Source organism: Poeciliopsis prolifica, unplaced genomic scaffold, assembly GCF_027474105.1.
Source record: "Poeciliopsis prolifica strain line A6 unplaced genomic scaffold, Auburn_PproV2 SCAFFOLD212, whole genome shotgun sequence".
NCBI lineage: Eukaryota > Metazoa > Chordata > Actinopteri > Cyprinodontiformes > Poeciliidae > Poeciliopsis > Poeciliopsis prolifica.
The window spans coordinates 67,862-87,210 of NW_026562587.1; the positions used below are offsets into that span (position 1 = coordinate 67,862).

The 19,349-nt window shown below is 50.9% G+C and overlaps 1 protein-coding gene and 1 pseudogene across 1 annotated transcript; both read right to left on the bottom strand.

Moving 5' to 3' along the window:
* Positions 1-697: 697 nt before the first annotated feature.
* LOC129356966 (WD repeat-containing protein 36-like) lies at positions 698-7,413 on the bottom strand. The gene is given in 25 exon segments (XM_055026500.1): positions 698-880; positions 966-1,153; positions 1,496-1,577; positions 1,663-1,782; positions 1,853-2,084; positions 2,170-2,277; positions 2,349-2,428; positions 2,589-2,697; positions 2,807-2,843; positions 2,846-2,963; positions 3,026-3,163; positions 3,246-3,388; positions 4,585-4,677; positions 4,768-4,833; positions 4,900-5,020; positions 5,089-5,264; positions 5,988-6,017; positions 6,020-6,119; positions 6,289-6,343; positions 6,423-6,555; positions 6,638-6,703; positions 6,706-6,754; positions 6,834-6,928; positions 7,010-7,037; positions 7,255-7,413. Coding segments are annotated over 25 exon segments (2,664 nt in total). The 5' UTR covers positions 7,402-7,413; the 3' UTR covers positions 698-730.
* Positions 7,414-9,766: 2,353 nt separating this feature from the next.
* LOC129356963 (mitochondrial outer membrane protein SLC25A46-like) lies at positions 9,767-17,243 on the bottom strand (annotated as a pseudogene).
* Positions 17,244-19,349: the final 2,106 nt, after the last annotated feature.

The following is a 19,349-nucleotide window of genomic DNA, read 5'->3' on the forward strand; positions in this document are numbered from 1 at the left end:
AGTTTATTCTAAATGAACCAATCAGAGATAAAAGATCAAATCCTGCAGAATCACAAAACTGAAAACTCAACGAGTCAAATGAAAAATGTAAAAAAAATATATTTATGTTCAGATTTCACTTTTCAACCAATTACCAAAAGATGATCAATAACATCAGGACTTCCTGTTACCAGGGGCAACCGGCCTGTAGCTTCTGTCTTGATCTGAGACAGGAGGTCAAAGGTCAAAAGTCACGCCTTTTCAGAGCAGATCAAAACGTGCAGAAATCCAGCTGCTGGCATAATTCTGCTAGTTTAGATGTTAATGAGAACAATTAATTATTGCCTTTATGATCAGTTTCCTGTCATCAGTTCAGGGAACATTTACATATTACTGTAACGTATTTATACTGACGAAACCCAGCTTTGATCACGAGTAGGTGATGTGTATTGACCCAGAACAAATAAACACACAATACATTGATCATAAAATTGATCCCTAAACCATAAACCAGACAAGAACGGAATCAGTTTCTGTTTCACTTCCTGCTGGGAGGAAGCTGCTCGTTACAAAAGATCAATAGATGAAACCGATGATGATGATGGTGGTGAAGATGATGGTCTGGATCTCCTGTCTTCGTTTCACGGTATCGTTTTTACCTCTGCACTCTGACCTCTGCAGATGACTTTCATCAGCCCAGATCAATCAATCACAGAGCAACAGAACCAGGAAACACTTTATTTTATGTGTGTCACAGCAGTGCACTCTTTGTGTACGACAGCAGACACAGTGATTGGTTGAACGATGCTTGAAGCTCCGCCCACCCAGACTCCAGTCTGGAGGAGAGGCGGAGCAACGTCTCCATGGCAACAGCATCCTGCGACAACGTGCGCAGATGGAGCTGAAAACAAAACAAACCTGCAGGTAAACAGGAAGCTGGGGCTCTTTCACAATAAAAGACCAAAGCTGTGCTCTGACGAGCTCACCTTCAAGAAGAGAGCCAGGTAAGCGTGAGCCAGGTCGAAGTCCCGCCCACCGGCCAGCATGCTGTCAATCATCTGGATGAAGGCGAGCAGGAGGCTGTTGGCTCCGCCCCCTTCTGACGTCAGACAGGTGAGCTCCACAGAAACGCCTGCAGGCCCACAATCCTTCAGGAGCCTCAGAGGCTGATCGACTAGGAGCGTTAAAGACGGACACAGGAAGTTCACCACAGATTATCAAAATAAAAGCACTGAGTCTAAATTAAAGAATTTATATCAATCAATCAATCAAATTTTATTTGTATTGCACATTTCCGCAACAAGGCATTTCAAAGCGCTTTACATCAAAAACACAAAGTCATGCAACACAGCATGACGACTCGCCTCAGTCCGGTTCTTCACTTAGGATTCTAAAGTTTTACTCGTATTCAATATTCAATTTTAGTTCCTAAAATCTCAACTTTCATTCAAATAGAACTTTAAAGTGAAGTTAGTTAGAATGGTGCTTTTATTTTGAAGGGTACAGATGGACTCACACGATCCGGAGTCCAGGGCCGACTCCAGAGCTGCTGCGAACTCTGACCTCTGAGCCAGTGAACCCCATGGCAGCACCTTGGACTGACAGGAAACACGGCCATATTTAGACACTCTGGGTCAGGTGACAGAAACAGGCTGGGGAGGGGCTGGCCTCTGATTGGCTGACCTGTGAGTCCTCCTTTGTTGTCGAGGGCAACGCGAACTGAGGCGTCAGACCAGGAAGTGTTGGCAGGAAGAAGGGGGCAGTGGGCGGAGCAGCAGGGGGCGCCAGCGGTCTGTTCCTCCTCTGCAAGCAACAGCAACAGGTGAGGGAGGGGTCAGCTGATCTCTCCTACAACCGCAGCCACCCAGCTCACCTTGATGGCGTCCAGGTGCAGCAGACTTTTCCACCGAGACTCGGGCATTAGCGACAGCGTCACAAGCTCCGCCCCCAGCTGCTCAGCCGACTGGAACCCGTCTTCAGACTCCTCTGAGGTCACTTCCTGTTCCATCAGGGCGGCAGCGGCACTGGGCAGCGTCTCCTCCTCTGGTTGGTAGTCAGCTGGGAGGGGGCGGAGCCCCACCGGCCCACACAGGCTCCTATTGGTCCTGGAGAAGAAGAGCTGGACTGTGATTGGCTGAAACAAGACCCGACCAGAAATCAGAAACCTGCCGCTCTCTGATTGGTCCACACCAGAGGTAAACGCCCAGACTGTCCACATGTGCTGTTGCCAGGAAGTCTCCGGTCGGCGACATGGAAACGCCAACCGGCGCCATAGCAACCAGGAAGCAGTCGACCAGACTGAGGAGAGAGAGGATGGATTAACGAGAGGGCGGGGCTTCCTGCTTCTCCTCCATGATGTCACAGCTCACCTGCCAGAGGGGAGGTCCCAGGTCCTGATGGTGCGGTCCATCGCCGTGGTAACCAGCCAGCGGCCGTCTGGGCTGAAGGTCTTAGGAGGAAACCAAGATGGAGGACAAGAGAAGACAGCGAGTCAGAGTCAGACTGGGTCAGAGCCAACCAGAGCCGACCAGAGCCGACCAGAGCCAATCAGAGCCGACCAGAGCCGACCAGAGCCGACCAGAGCCAATCAGTGACCAGCAGCTGCCCACCATGTCAGTGATGTTGCCATGGTGACCAGCGAATTTCCTGACGATCCGTCTGGTTTCGATGTCCGCCACCACCAGCGTGAAGTTGTCCAGCGCCATGGCGACCATCCCACTGGGGACACAGTGGGCGAGTCAGTGAGCGGCGCAGACTGAGCATGCTCAGTTCCTCACTGAGCAGTTCTTGGTTCCCGTCTCGGTTCCCGTCTCGGTTCCTGACTCACCTCTCTCTGTGAAGCCTCAGGCTCGCCGGTGCGCGCTCAGCTTCAGAACCGCTTCCTGTTTTCTCGTCTTAAATCGCCAGAACTTCAGCAGCCAATCAGAGCCGCAGCTGACGGTCAGCTGGTTGAGAGTATCCGTGGCGACGCCTCGCACCACGCCCTGTGCGCTGCGGGACAGAGGGCGGAGGTCAAAGGGACGGACGTTCGGTCGACCGATCGGACCAGAGCCAATCAGGGCTCACCTTTCTCCTCGTCGCCATAGCAACCACGGTGCAGACCAGACTGCAGGTTGTAGACGTCCACATGTCCACAGGACGAGCCAATCACAGCGAAGTTCCCACAGGAAGTGATGTCAACAGCCTGGAAAGACAGGAAGTCATTGAATCAATCCAGAGGGGCGGGGCTCAGACGCAACGCGGCGGTATCCGTGTCACGCCGTTACCGTGGCAACAGCATTCCTCCCCGGAGCAGGCGGCTTCAGGTGGTGAGCTCCCATGGTGCACCTGTGGTAGTTCCACGTGGAGGCGGCGAGGCGGCCGCGGTGGAGCGCCACGACGCCGTCCCAGTCTGACTGGCGAGCCACAGCTGGAGGACAAGGTAACCACGGTAACTAACCGCCTTGTTTAGAAAAAACAGGGCGGAGCCAAAAGTCATGGCTGCGTTGATGAAGGGGGCGGGGTTATCATGTTTCCATTCATCCACATCGGCGACATTTTGTTTTTGTGAAGTAGATTTTTAAAGAGAAAATGTTTCATTTGCATCATGCAGTGTTACGTAACACCTGACCCTGACCCAACCCTGACCCCAACCCTGACCCCAACCCTGACCCCAACCCCTGACCCCAACCCTGACCCCAACCCCTGACCCCGACCCTGACCCCAACCCTGACCTGACCCCAACCCTGACCCTGACCCTGACCCCAACCCTGACCCCAACCCCTGACCCCAACCCTGACCCTATCGCATTATAGTCGACATGTTTTTCATGCAGCTGCATACAAATAAACAAGATGTTTCTGTTGAAGTTCCCAGACGGTTATTTGGGAACTTGCTGTTTTTCCCTGCATGGAGACAGAGTGTTTAGTTTTCACATCCTGTAGACATGATAGTTATGAGCGTATGAGGTTGAACTGTTCCATCTGTTTTCCTTTGATTGGTCCTTGAAGATTGAGTCTCTGCTTCTGTTAGCAGAGAGGAGAATAAAGCAACTATGCAACTCTAAGTTCATTAGAGCAGATTTTGATTCTTGCTCTCCATATTAAAGATTGCTTTTGTTCCCTGACTTTTGTGTAGATCTCAGTTGTGCACTTCACATTTTTCAGACTTTTTATTAAAACAACAACTTGTGAAAAATCTGGCGACTATTTCTGTGCTTCTGCATCCCGACAGTGAGCCGCCATTAACCACTATTAAAATGTCAGTAGCCACCACTAGCCATCATTAGCTACCACTAGCTGCCACTAGCTACCACTAGCCATCATTAGCTACCACTAGCTGCCACTAGCTACCACTAGCCATCATTAGCTACCACTAGCTGCCACTAGCTACCACTAGCCATCATTAGCTACCACTAGCTGCCACTAGCTACCACTAGCCATCATTAGCTACCACTAGCTGCCACTAGCTACCACTACCCACCATTAGCTACCACTAGCCACCATTAGCAGCCACTAGCCACCATTAGCTACCACTAGCCACCATTAGCAGCCACTAGCCACCATTAGCTACCACTAGACACCATTAGCAGCCACTAGCCACCATCGGCCATCAGGTAAAACCCACCTGAAGCTAGCGTTGTGATAGCAGGAAGTCGCAGCTCCTCAAAAGTCAACCCTTTTTTCTTCTTCTTCTTCTCTTTCTTCTTGCTGATGGATCCTGAAACAGAAAAGCATTTTGCTGTAGAACCAGCGGAGTGGATCCAGGGCAACAAAGAGACCCAGAAGGAGCTCCTGGCGTCGGACTGACCGTGACCCATGTTCTTGTTGAAACGCTCATGGACGGTGGAGAAGGACTGCAGGGAGCCGTCCTGACCTGCAGGGGGCAGCAAAGGCTCTGGTGAGACCGGGAACCCGACGAGGAACCATCTGGTTCTCTTACCTGCGCTGAGGATGTTCTTCCCATCGTTGCCATGGTGATGGATGGTGGTGGGCGGAGCGCTGTGGCCCTGTCGGCACCTGAGGAGTCTGGCCCCGCCCCCCTCCTGGTCAAATATCCAGACCTGATGAAGACAAAGGTTAAAGGTCACAGGATCCAAAACAGAGCGACCGGTCGTTTCAACTCGCTGACCTTAATAGCGTTGTCGGCGCCGTTGGTGACCAGCAGCGGCTCTCCATGAAGGAACGTCGCCGCGGCAACAGCTGTTCGGTGGGCGTGTCTCTGCTGGGCGATCAGCTGCTGACGCGCCAAGTCCCACAATGCAATGTGTCCCTGTGGACTGCCGGACGCCATGACGGGAGGCCCATCTGGGAGAGAGCAGATCTATGGACCCGATAACGCTAACAGACCCGTTAGCAGTGCTAATGGACGTGCTAACAGACCGCTAGCAGGTGCTAATGGACGTGCTAACAGACCCGTTAGCAGGTGCTAATGGACGTGCTAACAGACCCGCTAGCAGGTGCTAACGGACGTGCTAACAGACCCGCTAGCAGGAGCTAATGGACCTGCTAACAGACCCGTGAGCAGGTGTTAATGGACGTGCTAACAGACCCGCTAGCAGGAGCTAATGGACCTGCTAACAGACCCGTTAGCAGGTACTAATGGACGTGCTAACAGACCCGCTAGCAGGTGCTAATGGACGTGCTAACAGACCCGTTAGCAGGTGCTAATGGACGTGCTGACAGACCCGCTAGCAGGAGCTAATGGACCTGCTAACAGACCCGCTAGCAGGTGCTAATAGACGTGCTAACAGACCCGCTAGCAGGTGCTAATGGACGTGCTAACAGACCCGCTAGCAGGTGCTAATGGACATGCTAACAGACCTGCTAGCAGGTGCTAATGGACGTGCTAACAGATCCTCTAATGTTAAAAGAACCCGCTAATAGACACTGACTTTTTCTGCTAATGGAGGCTAACGGGTCAGCTAACAGATGCTTGCGTTATCTGCTAGCGTTAGCAGGTCTGTATGTGTCTGTACGCTAACAGACCCGCTAACGCACCAGCTACTGGACCCACTCAGGTGAGACTACCTGTCCTGAAAGCCAGCGTGCTGATTGGTCCCAGTCCTGCATGAAGCTCATCAGCGTCTCATCCAGACGGATGTTGTGGATGATGATGCGTCCGGTTGCCGTGCCGATGCCCACCACGTCCACCGCTGGACTCTGGGGAGGAAGCAGACGGTCGGTCACCTCTCGAGAAAACTTTATTAGTCACCACTCAACGTTACAAACATGACCAGCTTTGTGCTTCAGATTACATTCAGCAGAACCAAAACCAAGCCCCGCCCCCCCAGACACCCGACCAATCAGGACCAAGCAGCCGACTTCTGACCTGCTGCAGGACGGTGACCGCCGCCGACCAGCCAGGAAACGTGAACAGCAGTTTACTGAGGAGGAAAAGGAGGCCGGTGAGCATCGCCATGGCAACACAGTCTGCGGTAGCAGAGCGGAGGGCGGCGCCCCCACCTGGTCCTGACGTTCCACAGCTGCACGCCCCCCTGGCGGCTGCCCAGCAGCACCTTGTTCAGGTACGTGCTCGGGTGCATCATGGCCGACACGTCGAAGGCCCCGGGGTCAAAGTTCAGCCGCAGGTAGATGTCTGGAAGCCACAAAGCAGACCAAGATGGAAGACGATGGAAGCCAGCTCAGGTGAAGACTGAAGCCCCGCCCCCTCTGCTCACCTCCTCCCTGAACGTCCCACACGATGACATCACCACCGCTGTCGACAGAGACCAGATGGTCACCAGCGGCAGCAGCAGCTGCACTTCCTGTTTGTGTCCATGGTAACGCATCACCACCTGGATGGAGATTCAAAAAGAACTTTATAGAGAGGCAGAAACGAACACAGCACCGGCGGCCAACAGGAAGTTCTCCTGCCTCTTTGGCGAAGGCACAGACAGTCGTTCCGCTTGCAGCAAACACCAACATCCGATCCGCCGCCAGGCACGTGATGTCATCGGGCAGGCTGTTACCTAGGTGACCACAGTGTTACACCACGACCAATCAGAGGGAATCGATCTGCCGCATCATCAGCGTAAAGTTCCAATACTCACTGACAGAAACGATCCCCAGGCGGCTCACCTGCAGGAAACCAGCACAGGTGAGCTGTGACATCATCACTATCCATCCAACCAGCATCCAATCATCCACAAGTCAGCCAGCTGTCCATCCATCCGGTCATCATCCAACCATTCAACCCCATGCATCCTCCCACTCTGACGTCACCCTCTCCTCTGATCGGTTGCTGATCACCGTCAGATTAAACTCCAATAATCAGCATCGATCACTTTCATCTTACGTTAAACGTGTGGAAGCTTTTGCCCACTGACGTCACCACGTAGAATTCCCGGTGCTTCTGGTGGTACCGGAGCGCGTGCGGCACGTGGTTGGAGTAGAGACCCAGAACCCGGAACCCGGAGAACAGGGCGCTTCCGGTGCGCGGCATGTTCAAAGACCGCTAATAAAACAATAAACAACAAAACAGAACCGAGAAGAACCGAGAGCGGAGCGCGAGCCCAGATCACACATGGAGGAGCGCCGAGGAACTTTGTCCGACCGGAAAACACAGCAGGATAGAACATTGGTTCCGCCCCGAGGGGGAAAGGTTTCGGAGAGACACGTTTCCGTCACAGTGATGTATAAAATCAGGTAATTATATAATAATGAGAGGCAGCGTTACTGCTATGAATAACTAGCTCAACAGTTGTTAGCCTCAAAGCTGGTGTTACGGGCTCCATCTTGTCTCTACCAAAATAAAAGTCACTCCAGTGAATATAATTGAGTAAATGCAGGTAGTTATGACCCACCTCTGGCCTGCTGGAGGACAAACCGACCACTTCCTCCTACTACTCTCCAGTTCTTTTATCTGCTCTTATTTTAACTGTATGTTGTTATTTTTCTCTAGAGAAGCAGCAGGTCAGACCTCTCCCAGCCACCAGGGGGCAGCAGCAGATCATATGAGCAGGGCTCTGTGTACAACAGGTTCATGAAGAAAGGCAATTATTCAAAAAAACAAAAACAAACATGCAATGCAAAACAAAACAAATTAGTAAATCAAAACAAAAGAAAGCAAACATGTCCACTAACCCGTCCACCACCCTGTCCACCGGTCCGTTCACCACCCTGTCCACCGGTCCGTTCACCACCCTGTCCACCGGTCCGTTCACCACCCCGTCCACCACTCTGTCCACCACCCTGTCCACCAACCCATCCACCACTCTGTCCACCAACCCGTTCACCACCCTGTCCACCGGTCCGTTCACCACCCCGTCCACCAACCCGTCCACCACTCTGTCCAACCCGTCCACCAACCCGTCCACCACTCTGTCCAACCCGTCCACCAACCCTGTCCACCACCCTGTCCACCACCCTGTCCACCAACCCGTCCACCACCCTGTCCACCAACCCGTCCACCACCCTGTCCACCGGCCTTTCCAAGCAGTAACAGTTTCAATCCAGAGCGCCCCAAACAAACACCGGCAAGATAAGACAGCAGGACGTCCAGAGCTCCAGCTCCAGAAAAATCTTGTGCCTAAAACAGAAAACTCATTAACCGGATTGAGGTAAAGTAAAATCTCATTGCAGGGAGCGGATCAGCAGGTCAGGACAAGATGGAGGCCGTAACAACCGCCAGCCGCAGCCACCAACAGCAGCAGAGCGACGCTGCAGAAATGCACAGCACCAAACACACCACAATCCCAGCCCATTGCTACAAACGGCACGGACAGTCTCAGATGATCAGATGGAGGACACAAGCCAGTCGGGCAGGACAAACACAGACACACTGACCTTGTGGCTTCCTGCCACTGTAGAGCCTTCAACCAACCAGCACAACAGAGACACCATAAAACTATCAGTTTTTATTTATCACCCTACAATGATGACTCAGAAATGGCCCAAATCAGGATGTATGTTTACTGCTTTTCTACTTATGGAAAGTTTCTGTTTAAATCATGTTTTTGGTGCCTAAAGAAAAAGATATAAACCTTCAGAAATTTCACTAAGACATATTAGCATTCATGGAAAAAGCTCCCATAACCTTGTATTAAGGCAGAAATGCAGCGGCCGCTGTAAGAAAGGATTCATTCTGCCTCATAACTGCAGGTTATAGTGAGGGAACAAGATTCCCTGGTCCTCCGGGAGTCCCAGAGAACCACAGAAACAAAATGCACTTTTTTGTCCATATTTGCAAAATTCCATGACTTTCCAGGTTTTTCATGACCAGTATGAACCCTGTATGAAGGGTAACCTGCAGTTCCCTGATGAGCCAGGCCTGACCTCTGACCTTCAGGTAGCAGAAAGCCCTCCATGGTGAACCGCCACCATAACAACTAAACGCTATGAAGGAAACCTGGAGGTTCATCCAGCTGCTGATTGGTCGCTTGTCTCAACTGACTCTCTGGGCTCTCCTGATTGGTTGATCAGAGTGATGGCTCCGCCCCCACCAGTCATTCTTACCCAGAATGCTCTACTGTAAATGTGTAGAAGAAGAGTTTGTTTCACAGGTTAACATCTGACAATTTATTTATTTTCAATTATGAGGAGGAAAATTCAGTATTTATTTGTCAACGAATCACAAATAATTTAATTTGAATCTACATTTTCACAGACAACGTTTCATTTTTTACACTTTTATACACAGAATCTGCTGGGCGGATCGCTTGTTTACATCACGTTTGTTTTCCAGCAGCCAATAGGAGACAGAATCTAAGTCGATCAGAGGAGAGGATGTGGAAATGATGTAAGCAGTGACCCCATCGAACCTTCAGTCTGCAGCTTATCAGCCAATTACCAAAGTCTGTGGTCATGACGTCTCCATGGCGACGCCTCAGCAGGCCCTGGCGTCCAGCAGCACGACCCTGAGCAGCGTCCTGGCGGCGGCCAGCAGCGCGCCGTGCAGCGAGTACTGCACCATCAGCGCGCCGAAGCCGCGGTAGAAGCCGGCGGCGCCTTCCTTCCTCCGGATTGGCGTGCAGGCAGTCCGCCAGGCCGTCGTACTGCGTGTTGACCGGCAGCACCAGCGGGCTGCCGCCGCTCCCGCCACCTCCGCCCCGTCTGTGGCGTCGATGATGGTGCGTGTCCCCTGCAGGCTGAGGCGGTGCAGCGCCAGGCCGTCCAGGGGGAACAGCAGCACGTCCGCCGCCAGAGACCCCGCCCACGCCGCCGCCAGCTCTGGAAGTAGGCGTCCAGGGGGTCGGACGGGACCGGGCGCGCTTCCCCCCGCCGCGCTGGTGCAGCCACAGCACCGCCCGCTGGACGGAGGCGCCACCGCGTAGCGCAGGATGGCGGGGGCGCCACAGGAAGCAGCAGGTAGCTGAGAGGAAGCAGGCGGCGGCTGTGAGGGGCGCCGACGCCCAGCAGCCGCGTCAGACCCTCACGGACGCAGTCCAGCAGACCAGATGACGACTCGTCCCGGACAATCTCACTCTGGGGACAGAGGTCAGTAGGGGGTCAGAGGTCAGAGGACCCGAACAACCCGTTACATTTTGGCCACCCGCTGGTACAGAAACTGAAGCGTTGGTCTCCTGGGTGACGCTTGGGGTATGGTAAGGACTCACCTGGACGGTCTCGATGAGGCTAGCGCAGTAGAACGGTAGCGCCACCACAGCGGTTAGCCTGTGGGACACAGTCGGGTTAGCTCAGTGACACAGTCGGGCTAGCTCAATGACAAAGTCGGGTTAGCTCAGTGACCAGTCGGGCTAGCTCAATGACAAAGTCGGGTTAGCTCAGTGACACAGTCGGGCTAGCTCAGTGACACAGTCGGGCTAGCTCAGTGACACAGTCGGCTAGCTCAGTGACACAGTCGGGCTAGCTCAGTGACACAGTCGGGCTAGCTCAGTGACACAGTCGGGTTAGCTCACTGACACAGTGCGGGTTAGCTCAGTGACACAGACAGGCTAGCTCAGTGACACAGTCAGGCTAGTCAGTGACACAGACAGACTAGGTCACTGACACAGTCGGGTTAGCTCAGTGACACAGTCGGCTAGCTCAATGACACAGTCGGGTTAGCATCAGTGACACAGTCGGGCTAGTTCAGGCTAGCTCAGTGACACAGACAGGTAGCTCAGTGACACAGTCAGGCTAGCTCAGTGACAGTGAGGTTAGCTCAGTGACACAGTCAGGCTAGCTCAGTGACACAATCAGGCTAGCTCAGTGACACAGTCGGGTTAGCTCAGTGACACACTCAGGCTAGCTCATGACACAGTCAGGTTAGCTCAGTGACACAGACAGGCTAGCTCAGTGACACAGTCAGGCTAGCTCGTGACACAGTGAGGTTAGCTCAGTGACACAGTCAGGCTAGCTCAGTGACACAGTCAGGCTAGCTCAGTGACACAGTCGGGGTTAGCTCAGTGACACAGTCGGGTTAGCTCAGTGACACAGTCGGGCTAGGCTCAGTGACACAGTCGGGTTAGCTCAGTGACACAGTCGGGTTAGCTCAGTGACCCGACTGTCAGTGACTAACCTGTTTGTGTAACGTGAGCTAACGCAGTCGGGTTAGCTCAGTGACACAGTCGGGTTAGCTTCAGTGACACAGTCAGTTAGCTCAGTGACACAGACAGGCTACTCAGTGACACAGTCGGGTTAGCTCACTGACACAGTGGGTTAGCTCACTGACACAGTCGGGTTAGCTCAGTGACACAGTCAGGTTAGCTCAGTGACACAGACAGGCTAGCTCAGTGACATAGTCGGGTTAGCTCAGTGACACAGTCGGGTTAGCTCAGTGACACAGTCGGGCTAGCTCAGTGACACAGTCGGGTTAGCTCAGTGACACAGTCGGGTTAGCTCAGTGACCCGACTGTCAGTGACTAAATGTTTGTGTAACCTGTGAGCTAACGCAGTCGGGTTAGCTCAGTGACACAGTCGGGTTAGCTCAGTGACACAGTCAGGTTAGCTCAGTGACACAGACAGGCTAGCTCAGTGACACAGTCGGGTTAGCTCACTGACACAGTCGGGTTAGCTCAGTGACACAGTCGGTTAGCTCAGTGACACAGACAGGCTAGCTCAGTGACACAGTCGGGTTAGCTCAGTGACACAGTCGGTTAGCTCAGTGACACAGTCAGGTTAGCTCAGTGACACAGACAGGCTAGCTCAGTGACACAGTCGGGTTAGCTCAGTGACACAGTCGGGTTAGCTCACTGACACAGTCGGGTTAGCTCAGTGACACAGTCAGGTTAGCTCAGTGACACAGACAGGCTAGCTCAGTGACATAGTGGGTTAGCTCAGTGACACAGTCGGGTTAGCTCAGTGACACAGTCGGGCTAGCTCAGTGACACAGTCGGGTTAGCTCAGTGACACAGTCGGGTTAGCTCAGTGACCCGACTGTCAGTGAGCTAACCTGTTTGTGTAACCTGTGAGCTAACGCAGTCGGGTTAGCTCAGTGACACAGTCGGGTTAGCTCACTGACACAGTCGGGTTAGCTCAGTGACACAGTCAGGTTAGCTCAGTGACACAGACAGGCTAGCTCAGTGACATAGTCGGGTTAGCTCAGTGACACAGTCAGGTTAGCTCAGTGACACACAGACAGGCTAGCTCAGTGACATAGTCGGGTTAGCTCAGTGACCCGACTGTCAGTGAGCTAACCTGTTTGTGTAACCTGTGAGCTAACGCAGTCGGGTTAGCTCAGTGACACAGTCGGGTTAGCTCAGTGACACAGTCAGGTTAGCTCAGTGACACAGACAGGCTAGCTCAGTGACACAGTCGGGTTAGCTCACTGACACAGTCGGGTTAGCTCAGTGACACAGTCAGGTTAGCTCAGTGACACAGACAGGCTAGCTCAGTGACACAGTCGGGTTAGCTCAGTGACACAGTCGGGCTAGCTCAGTGACACAGTCGGGCTAGCTCAGTGACACAGTCGGGCTAGCTCAGTGACACAGTCGGGTTAGCTCACTGACACAGTCGGGTTAGCTCAGTGACACAGACAGGTTAGCTCAGTGACACAGACACGCTAGCTCAGTGACACAGTCAGGCTAGCTCAGTGACACAGACAGACTAGGTCACTGACACAGTCGGGTTAGCTCAGTGACACAGTCGGGCTAGCTCAATGACACAGTCGGGTTAGCTCAGTGACACAGTCGGGCTAGTTCAGGCTAGCTCAGTGACACAGACAGGCTAGCTCAGTGACACAGTCAGGCTAGCTCAGTGACAGTGAGGTTAGCTCAGTGACACAGTCAGGCTAGCTCAGTGACACAATCAGGCTAGCTCAGTGACACAGTCGGTTAGCTCAGTGACACACTCGGGCTAGCTCAGTGACACAGTCAGGTTAGCTCAGTGACACAGACAGGCTAGCTCAGTGACACAGTCAGGCTAGCTCAGTGACACAGTGAGGTTAGCTCAGTGACACAGTCAGGCTAGCTCAGTGACACAGTGAGGTTAGCTCAGTGACACAGTCAGGTTAGCTCAGTGACACAGACAGGCTAGCTCAGTGACACAGTCAGGCTAGCTCAGTGACACGTGAGGTTAGCTCAGTGACACAGTCAGGCTAGCTCAGTGACACAGTCAGGCTAGCTCAGTGACACAGTCGGTTAGCTCAGTGACACAGTCGGGTTAGCTCAGTGACACAGTCGGGCTAGCTCAGTGACACAGTCGGGTTAGCTCATGACACAGTCGGGTTAGCTCAGTGACCCGACTGTCAGTGAGCTAACCTGTTTGTGTAACCTGTGAGCTAACGCAGTCGGGTTAGCTCAGTGACACAGTCGGGTTAGCTCAGTGACACAGTCAGGTTAGCTCAGTGACACAGACAGGCTAGCTCAGTGACACAGTCGGGTTAGCTCACTGACACAGTCGGGTTAGCTCACTGACACAGTCGGGTTAGCTCAGTGACACAGTCAGGTTAGCTCAGTGACACAGACAGGCTAGCTCAGTGACACAGTCGGGTTAGCTCAGTGACACAGTCGGGCTAGCTCAGTGACACAGTCGGGTTAGCTCAGTGACACAGTCGGGTTAGCTCAGTGACCCGACTGTCAGTGAGCTAACCTGTTTGTGTAACCTTTGAGCTAACGCAGTCGGGTTAGCTCAGTGACACAGTCGGGTTAGCTCAGTGACACAGTCAGGTTAGCTCAGTGACACAGACAGGCTAGCTCAGTGACACAGTCGGGTTAGCTCACTGACACAGTCGGGTTAGCTCAGTGACACAGTCAGGTTAGCTCAGTGACACAGACAGCTAGCTCAGTGACACAGTCGGGTTAGCTCAGTGACACAGACAGGCTAGCTCAGTGACACAGACAGGCTAGCTCAGTGACACAGACAGGCTAGCTCAGTGACACAGTCGGGTTAGCTCACTGACACAGTCGGGTTAGCTCAGTGACACAGACAGGCTAGCTCAGTGACATAGTCGGGTTAGCTCAGTGACCCGACTGTCAGTGAGCTAACCTGTTTGTGTAACCTGTGAGCTAACGCAGTTAGGGTTAGGGTTAGGGTTAGGGTTAGCTCAGTGACACAGACAGGCTAGCTCAGTGACACAGTCGGGTTACTCACTGACACAGTCGGGTTAGCTCAGTGACACAGTCAGGTTAGCTCAGTGACACAGACAGGCTAGCTCAGTGACATAGTCGGGTTAGCTCAGTGACACAGTCGGGTTAGCTCACTGACACGTCGGGTTAGCTCAGTGACCCGACTGTCAGTGAGCTAACCTGTTTGTGTAATGTGAGCTAACGCAGTCGGGTTAGCTCAGTGACACAGTCGGGTTAGCTCAGTGACACAGTCAGGCTAGCTCAGTGACACAGTCGGGTTAGCTCAGTGACACAGTCAGGTTAGCTCAGTGACACAGACAGCTAGCTCAGTGACATAGTCGGGTTAGCTCAGTGACACAGTCGGTTAGCTCACTGACCCGACTGTCAGTGAGCTAACCTGTCTGTGTAACCTGAGCTAACACAGTCAGGTTAGCTCAGTGACACAGACGACAAATTTCTCAACCAAACACTTCTGAAGCAGGGCTGCACCCGGGAAGCGGGCCGTCAGAACGGTACCAGATCTAAACGGAACGCTGACCAATTTGTGTACAGTGAAAGACGAGCTTCTGCGTCTTCATCAGAGGATCCGTTTACAGACTGCTACAGGACTTCAGTTTCCCTCTGACCGAGATGACCAATCAGGTGCTACGAGCAATTTAATTGGCTGCTGGAGCTCAGTGCGGAGTTACGACTGGCACCTTTAGTACCCCCGGTCTGGCCCGGCAGAACCTCCCGACCCGGCAGTACGACCCTTTGAGCAGCAGGTGTCCGGCCAGCTCCTTCCAGCTCCAGCTGTGAGGAAGCTCCCTGCAGGAGCAGAGGAGCAGAATCCAGAACCAGAACCTTAGCAGAACCTCAGCAGCGCTTGGTGGCTGGGCGGTTACCGTGGTAACGGTGTGAACTCGCTGATGACGCCCTCGGCGCCAGGGTGATGCCGTGGACGATGAAGGTGCTGCCCATGCCCTTCCACAGAGCCTTCAGCCCCTGCAGACAGAGCAAGCCTGTGTGATTGGTCACATGGTCCCTCTGCCACAAACAGGAAGCAGATCAGCTCACCTGGGCCTTGGTGATGGCGTACATGACGCCGACGGCGCTGAACGGGGTCAGGTGGTAGCAGTGGCCGTGGTAGTTGACCTGGGGACAGACACCAATCAGAGCTAAGCACAGACACCATGTGACCTGAGGTGCTGCTGGTCATACCTGGCACTGGCGCCGGAACACGATGCAGGATGGCCAAGACGTTCTCCGTGAACAGACTGCTGACAGAGACACAGAGACACCGGGTCAGCGGTTCCTCAGATCTGGTTCTGATCCACAACGGGTCCGGTAAAATAAGGACTCAATGTTCTGATGGACCTACACAACCACCAGAACCAGAACTTTTGAGCCACCGCAGCTGGTATGGACAGGACTCCCACTCTGGACTAAAAACAGAGACCATGGAAGCAGATGAACTCTGACCTGACCAGTCCGATCCCGAAGCCGGCGAACCGGTCAGCTGCTCTGAAACACACAGAGGAGAACCAACATGATGTCATCGCGATGATGTCACAGCTCTCACTGGTTTTCTTGAACATGTTAACTCAAGACAAATATTAAATATTACAATAAAAACAAATAAAGAATAATTACTGATATTAAGGGTCTAGAAGACAAAAGTTAAATAAATATATTTACATTGGGTAAAATATAACGATGTGTCAAAAATATATTCAATACATATGAAGAAAGGTATATTACAACAATAGAATAAAAAGGTAAAGAAAAGAAAAAAATAACAGGGATCTGAAGTTAAATTTTTGGATCAGAGTTTTTTACCAGTTTCTTATTATTAAAGTTAAGTTTTTTCAACAGAGGCAATAAATATTTTAAGAGGGAAGTTTTTCATCCCATTTATATTGTGGACATAATATTTTGCTAGGATTATAATAAAATTCACTGCACATATTTCATCTAAAAAATGTTGAATTGTTAAAGATGAGTTAAGTATGTAAATTTGATAAAACAATATTTTTTCCATTTTTTTCTGAAAGGATTTTTTGCAAATCCGACCAAAATATTGCAGCGTGAGAACATTCCACAAAAAATGATCATAATTTCACCTTCACACTAACAACAAGAGCAGCTGTTGCTGCATAATATATATGTTAATAATGTTATAATAAAAGTTCTTGATCCTGTTAGTCATTATATATTCATGAGGCAATAAAAAGACGTCAGTCCAAATAATCCCATCCATGTGAACTCATGGAGTGCAGAAAGTTCTGATCGATTATTGCAGTCATTCACCGGTAATCGATTTATCACGATAATATTATCGACCCACTGATGAAAAAGAGCCTGTCGGACCGTCTGGACAGGCTGTCCAGACGGTCGTCGTTCGTCCGTGAACGACGATGCGTTCACGGACCCCCAGCCAGAACACCGACCTACCTGGAGGAACGCCCGCGGCTCGCGGAGCCTCCCAGCCGCAGCCCGGCTCGGCCTCCTCGTACAGCGGCGTCCGCTCGCCGGGGTGGAGGTTCCGGCTGCCCGGGATGTCCGGCGGGCTGGTGACCCACTGGTGCTGCTGCGGCTCCCCGGAGACCCCGCTGACCGGGTATCCGGCTCCGTACTGGTCGCTCCGGAACCCGTAGCCGTCGAAGCTGTCCGGCCTTCTGGAGGCCATGAGGAACCAGGACCGAGAGAGAACCGCGGATCAGAGCGTAGAGGCGGGCATGGACCGGAACCGAGAGCCGGGGGGAGATGGACTCAAACCGAAGGAGAACCTGAACGACCTGATGGACGAACCGAGCTGACCCACAGCAAAACACACTCCTGCCACCGGAAACACTCGCTGCCGTTGCACTTCCGGCAGCAGGAGGACCGAGGGATCGGTGCTGCCACCTGCTGTCCGGCAGAGGGACCGAGTGAGGCGTGGGGTTTTTTTCAACTTCCGCGTTCGCGGAAAAACGGCTCAATTGTTTCCGATGTGTTGAAAACGGTACTTTGCGGCGGGTTTCTGCAGGGCTTTTCCAAGGTAACAGTTAATAGTGAACATCGATCAGAAGCCCCAACAATAAGCTGGAGAAAAGTTTTAAGATGTTCGCCTCATTTTGTATTCACAGATACGAAGGAGATTTACTTTCTTTAAACTTTGTGGCTAACATTAGCTTTAGCTTATTGTGGCTAATATTAGCTTTAGCTCATTGTGGCTAATATTAGCTTTAACTTATTGTGGCTAATATTAGCTTTAGCTTATTGTGGCTAATATTAGCTTTAGCTTATTGTGGCTAATGTTAGCTTTAGCTTATTGTGGCTAATATTAGCTTTAGCTCATTGTGGCTAATATTAGTTTTAGCTTATTGTGGCTAACATTAGCTTTAGCTTATTGTGGCTAATATTAGCTTTAGCTTATTGTGGCTAATATTAGCTTTAGCTTATTGTGGCTAACATTGGTTTTAGCTCATTGTGGCTAACATTAGCTTTAGCTTATGCTAGTAGACAATATTCTCTGACATTTTTCTTGTAAAAATCTGCTATTTAAGTATCTAAACATTTCTCTGCCATTCTAATGGACAATGTTTGTACCTTATTCTCAAGTATATACGTGTTTATTCTTTTATAGCAGTCATAGTAACTGAAAGCGGAAAAAAGAGCCACATTTGCGCATGAGGTTGTGCTGTCATCACGGCAGGTGCAAAGAGCCCGTTCTGACCATATGGTTCCGACCATGTGGAGAAGAACTTGCTGCAGCTACAGGGAGGGGAGGGACGGACCGCTGTTAGTCTCTTACTGTATTTGGAAATGGGACCATTGCACTCAGGAAGTGAAGGGGGCGCTATTTCCTATATTATTTATTGTCTCTGTTTTATTTTCTTTTGAAATCTCACATATTTTCACCGTTATGAAGGATTTTCACTCAGCATGAATTTGATCTTCTCTCTTTTATTCAGTGCAGCTCGGTTTTAACACATTCTGTAACTTCCTGTGTTCTTCTAAATCTGCTCCTGAGTTGCATCTTTTGGGCCTGACACTGCCTCTAGTGGCGTAGGGAGGTAACGCAACTACTATTAAATCAGAATAGCACCAAGTCTGTATTATTTATTGTTAATTTAGGCATTTTTGACACTGTAAAAGATAAAACACCACATATTTTCATTTCCTTGAAAATATAGAGCTAATTAAATGACATAATACTTTCATACATTATGAATAATATCTACATATCTCCATCAATTATACAAGGAACAAAAGAAATAAGGAGACATAAAAGACAACATGATCAATAATAATAAAATACCATTTGCAATGTATTGATGATCAATAAGCTGGAGAAAAGCTTAACAATCGGGTTGTTAAACAAATACAAGCAAAAATTCACATTTTTATTTTTACGCTGCCATGTATATTATTCTGAGAGACTTTTTGTTGGAAAAGTCTCATATATAGGAACAAATAAGATGAAACTATTTAGTCTATCAACATGGAAATTTTCCTTTGACTCTAAAACAATAAATCCTATTCATAGAATCACATGATCAACAATTTGTGAATAGAGTAAAACTCTCAGCAAGCTGGAGGTAAATGTTATCATTTAGCTGGTAAAGAATAATTATTGCCCTGTCAATAAATGATTTCCAATAGATTGTTATTACCAGAGGAAAACAGAAACGGCTTCATGAGGTCAGAGGTCAAACTGATGAAGAAAGAGGATGGATGCTCTCTGCTAAAATATTCCTGCATCTTCCATCATCTTTCAACAAACAGTTGAGATAAAGTTGGTTCTGGTTTCACCACCATTTACCTGCTGTTTTACCTGCCAGTGAAAGTTTCATTAAAAGCTTGTTAATCTGCAGCTCATGAGACGGAACCAGCCGAGGAGATGAAAATTTCAAACTTGAGTTAAATGTTGAGTTTTAACATTTTAGCTCAACAAGCTCTAGTTGGGTAACAAGGTCACTAG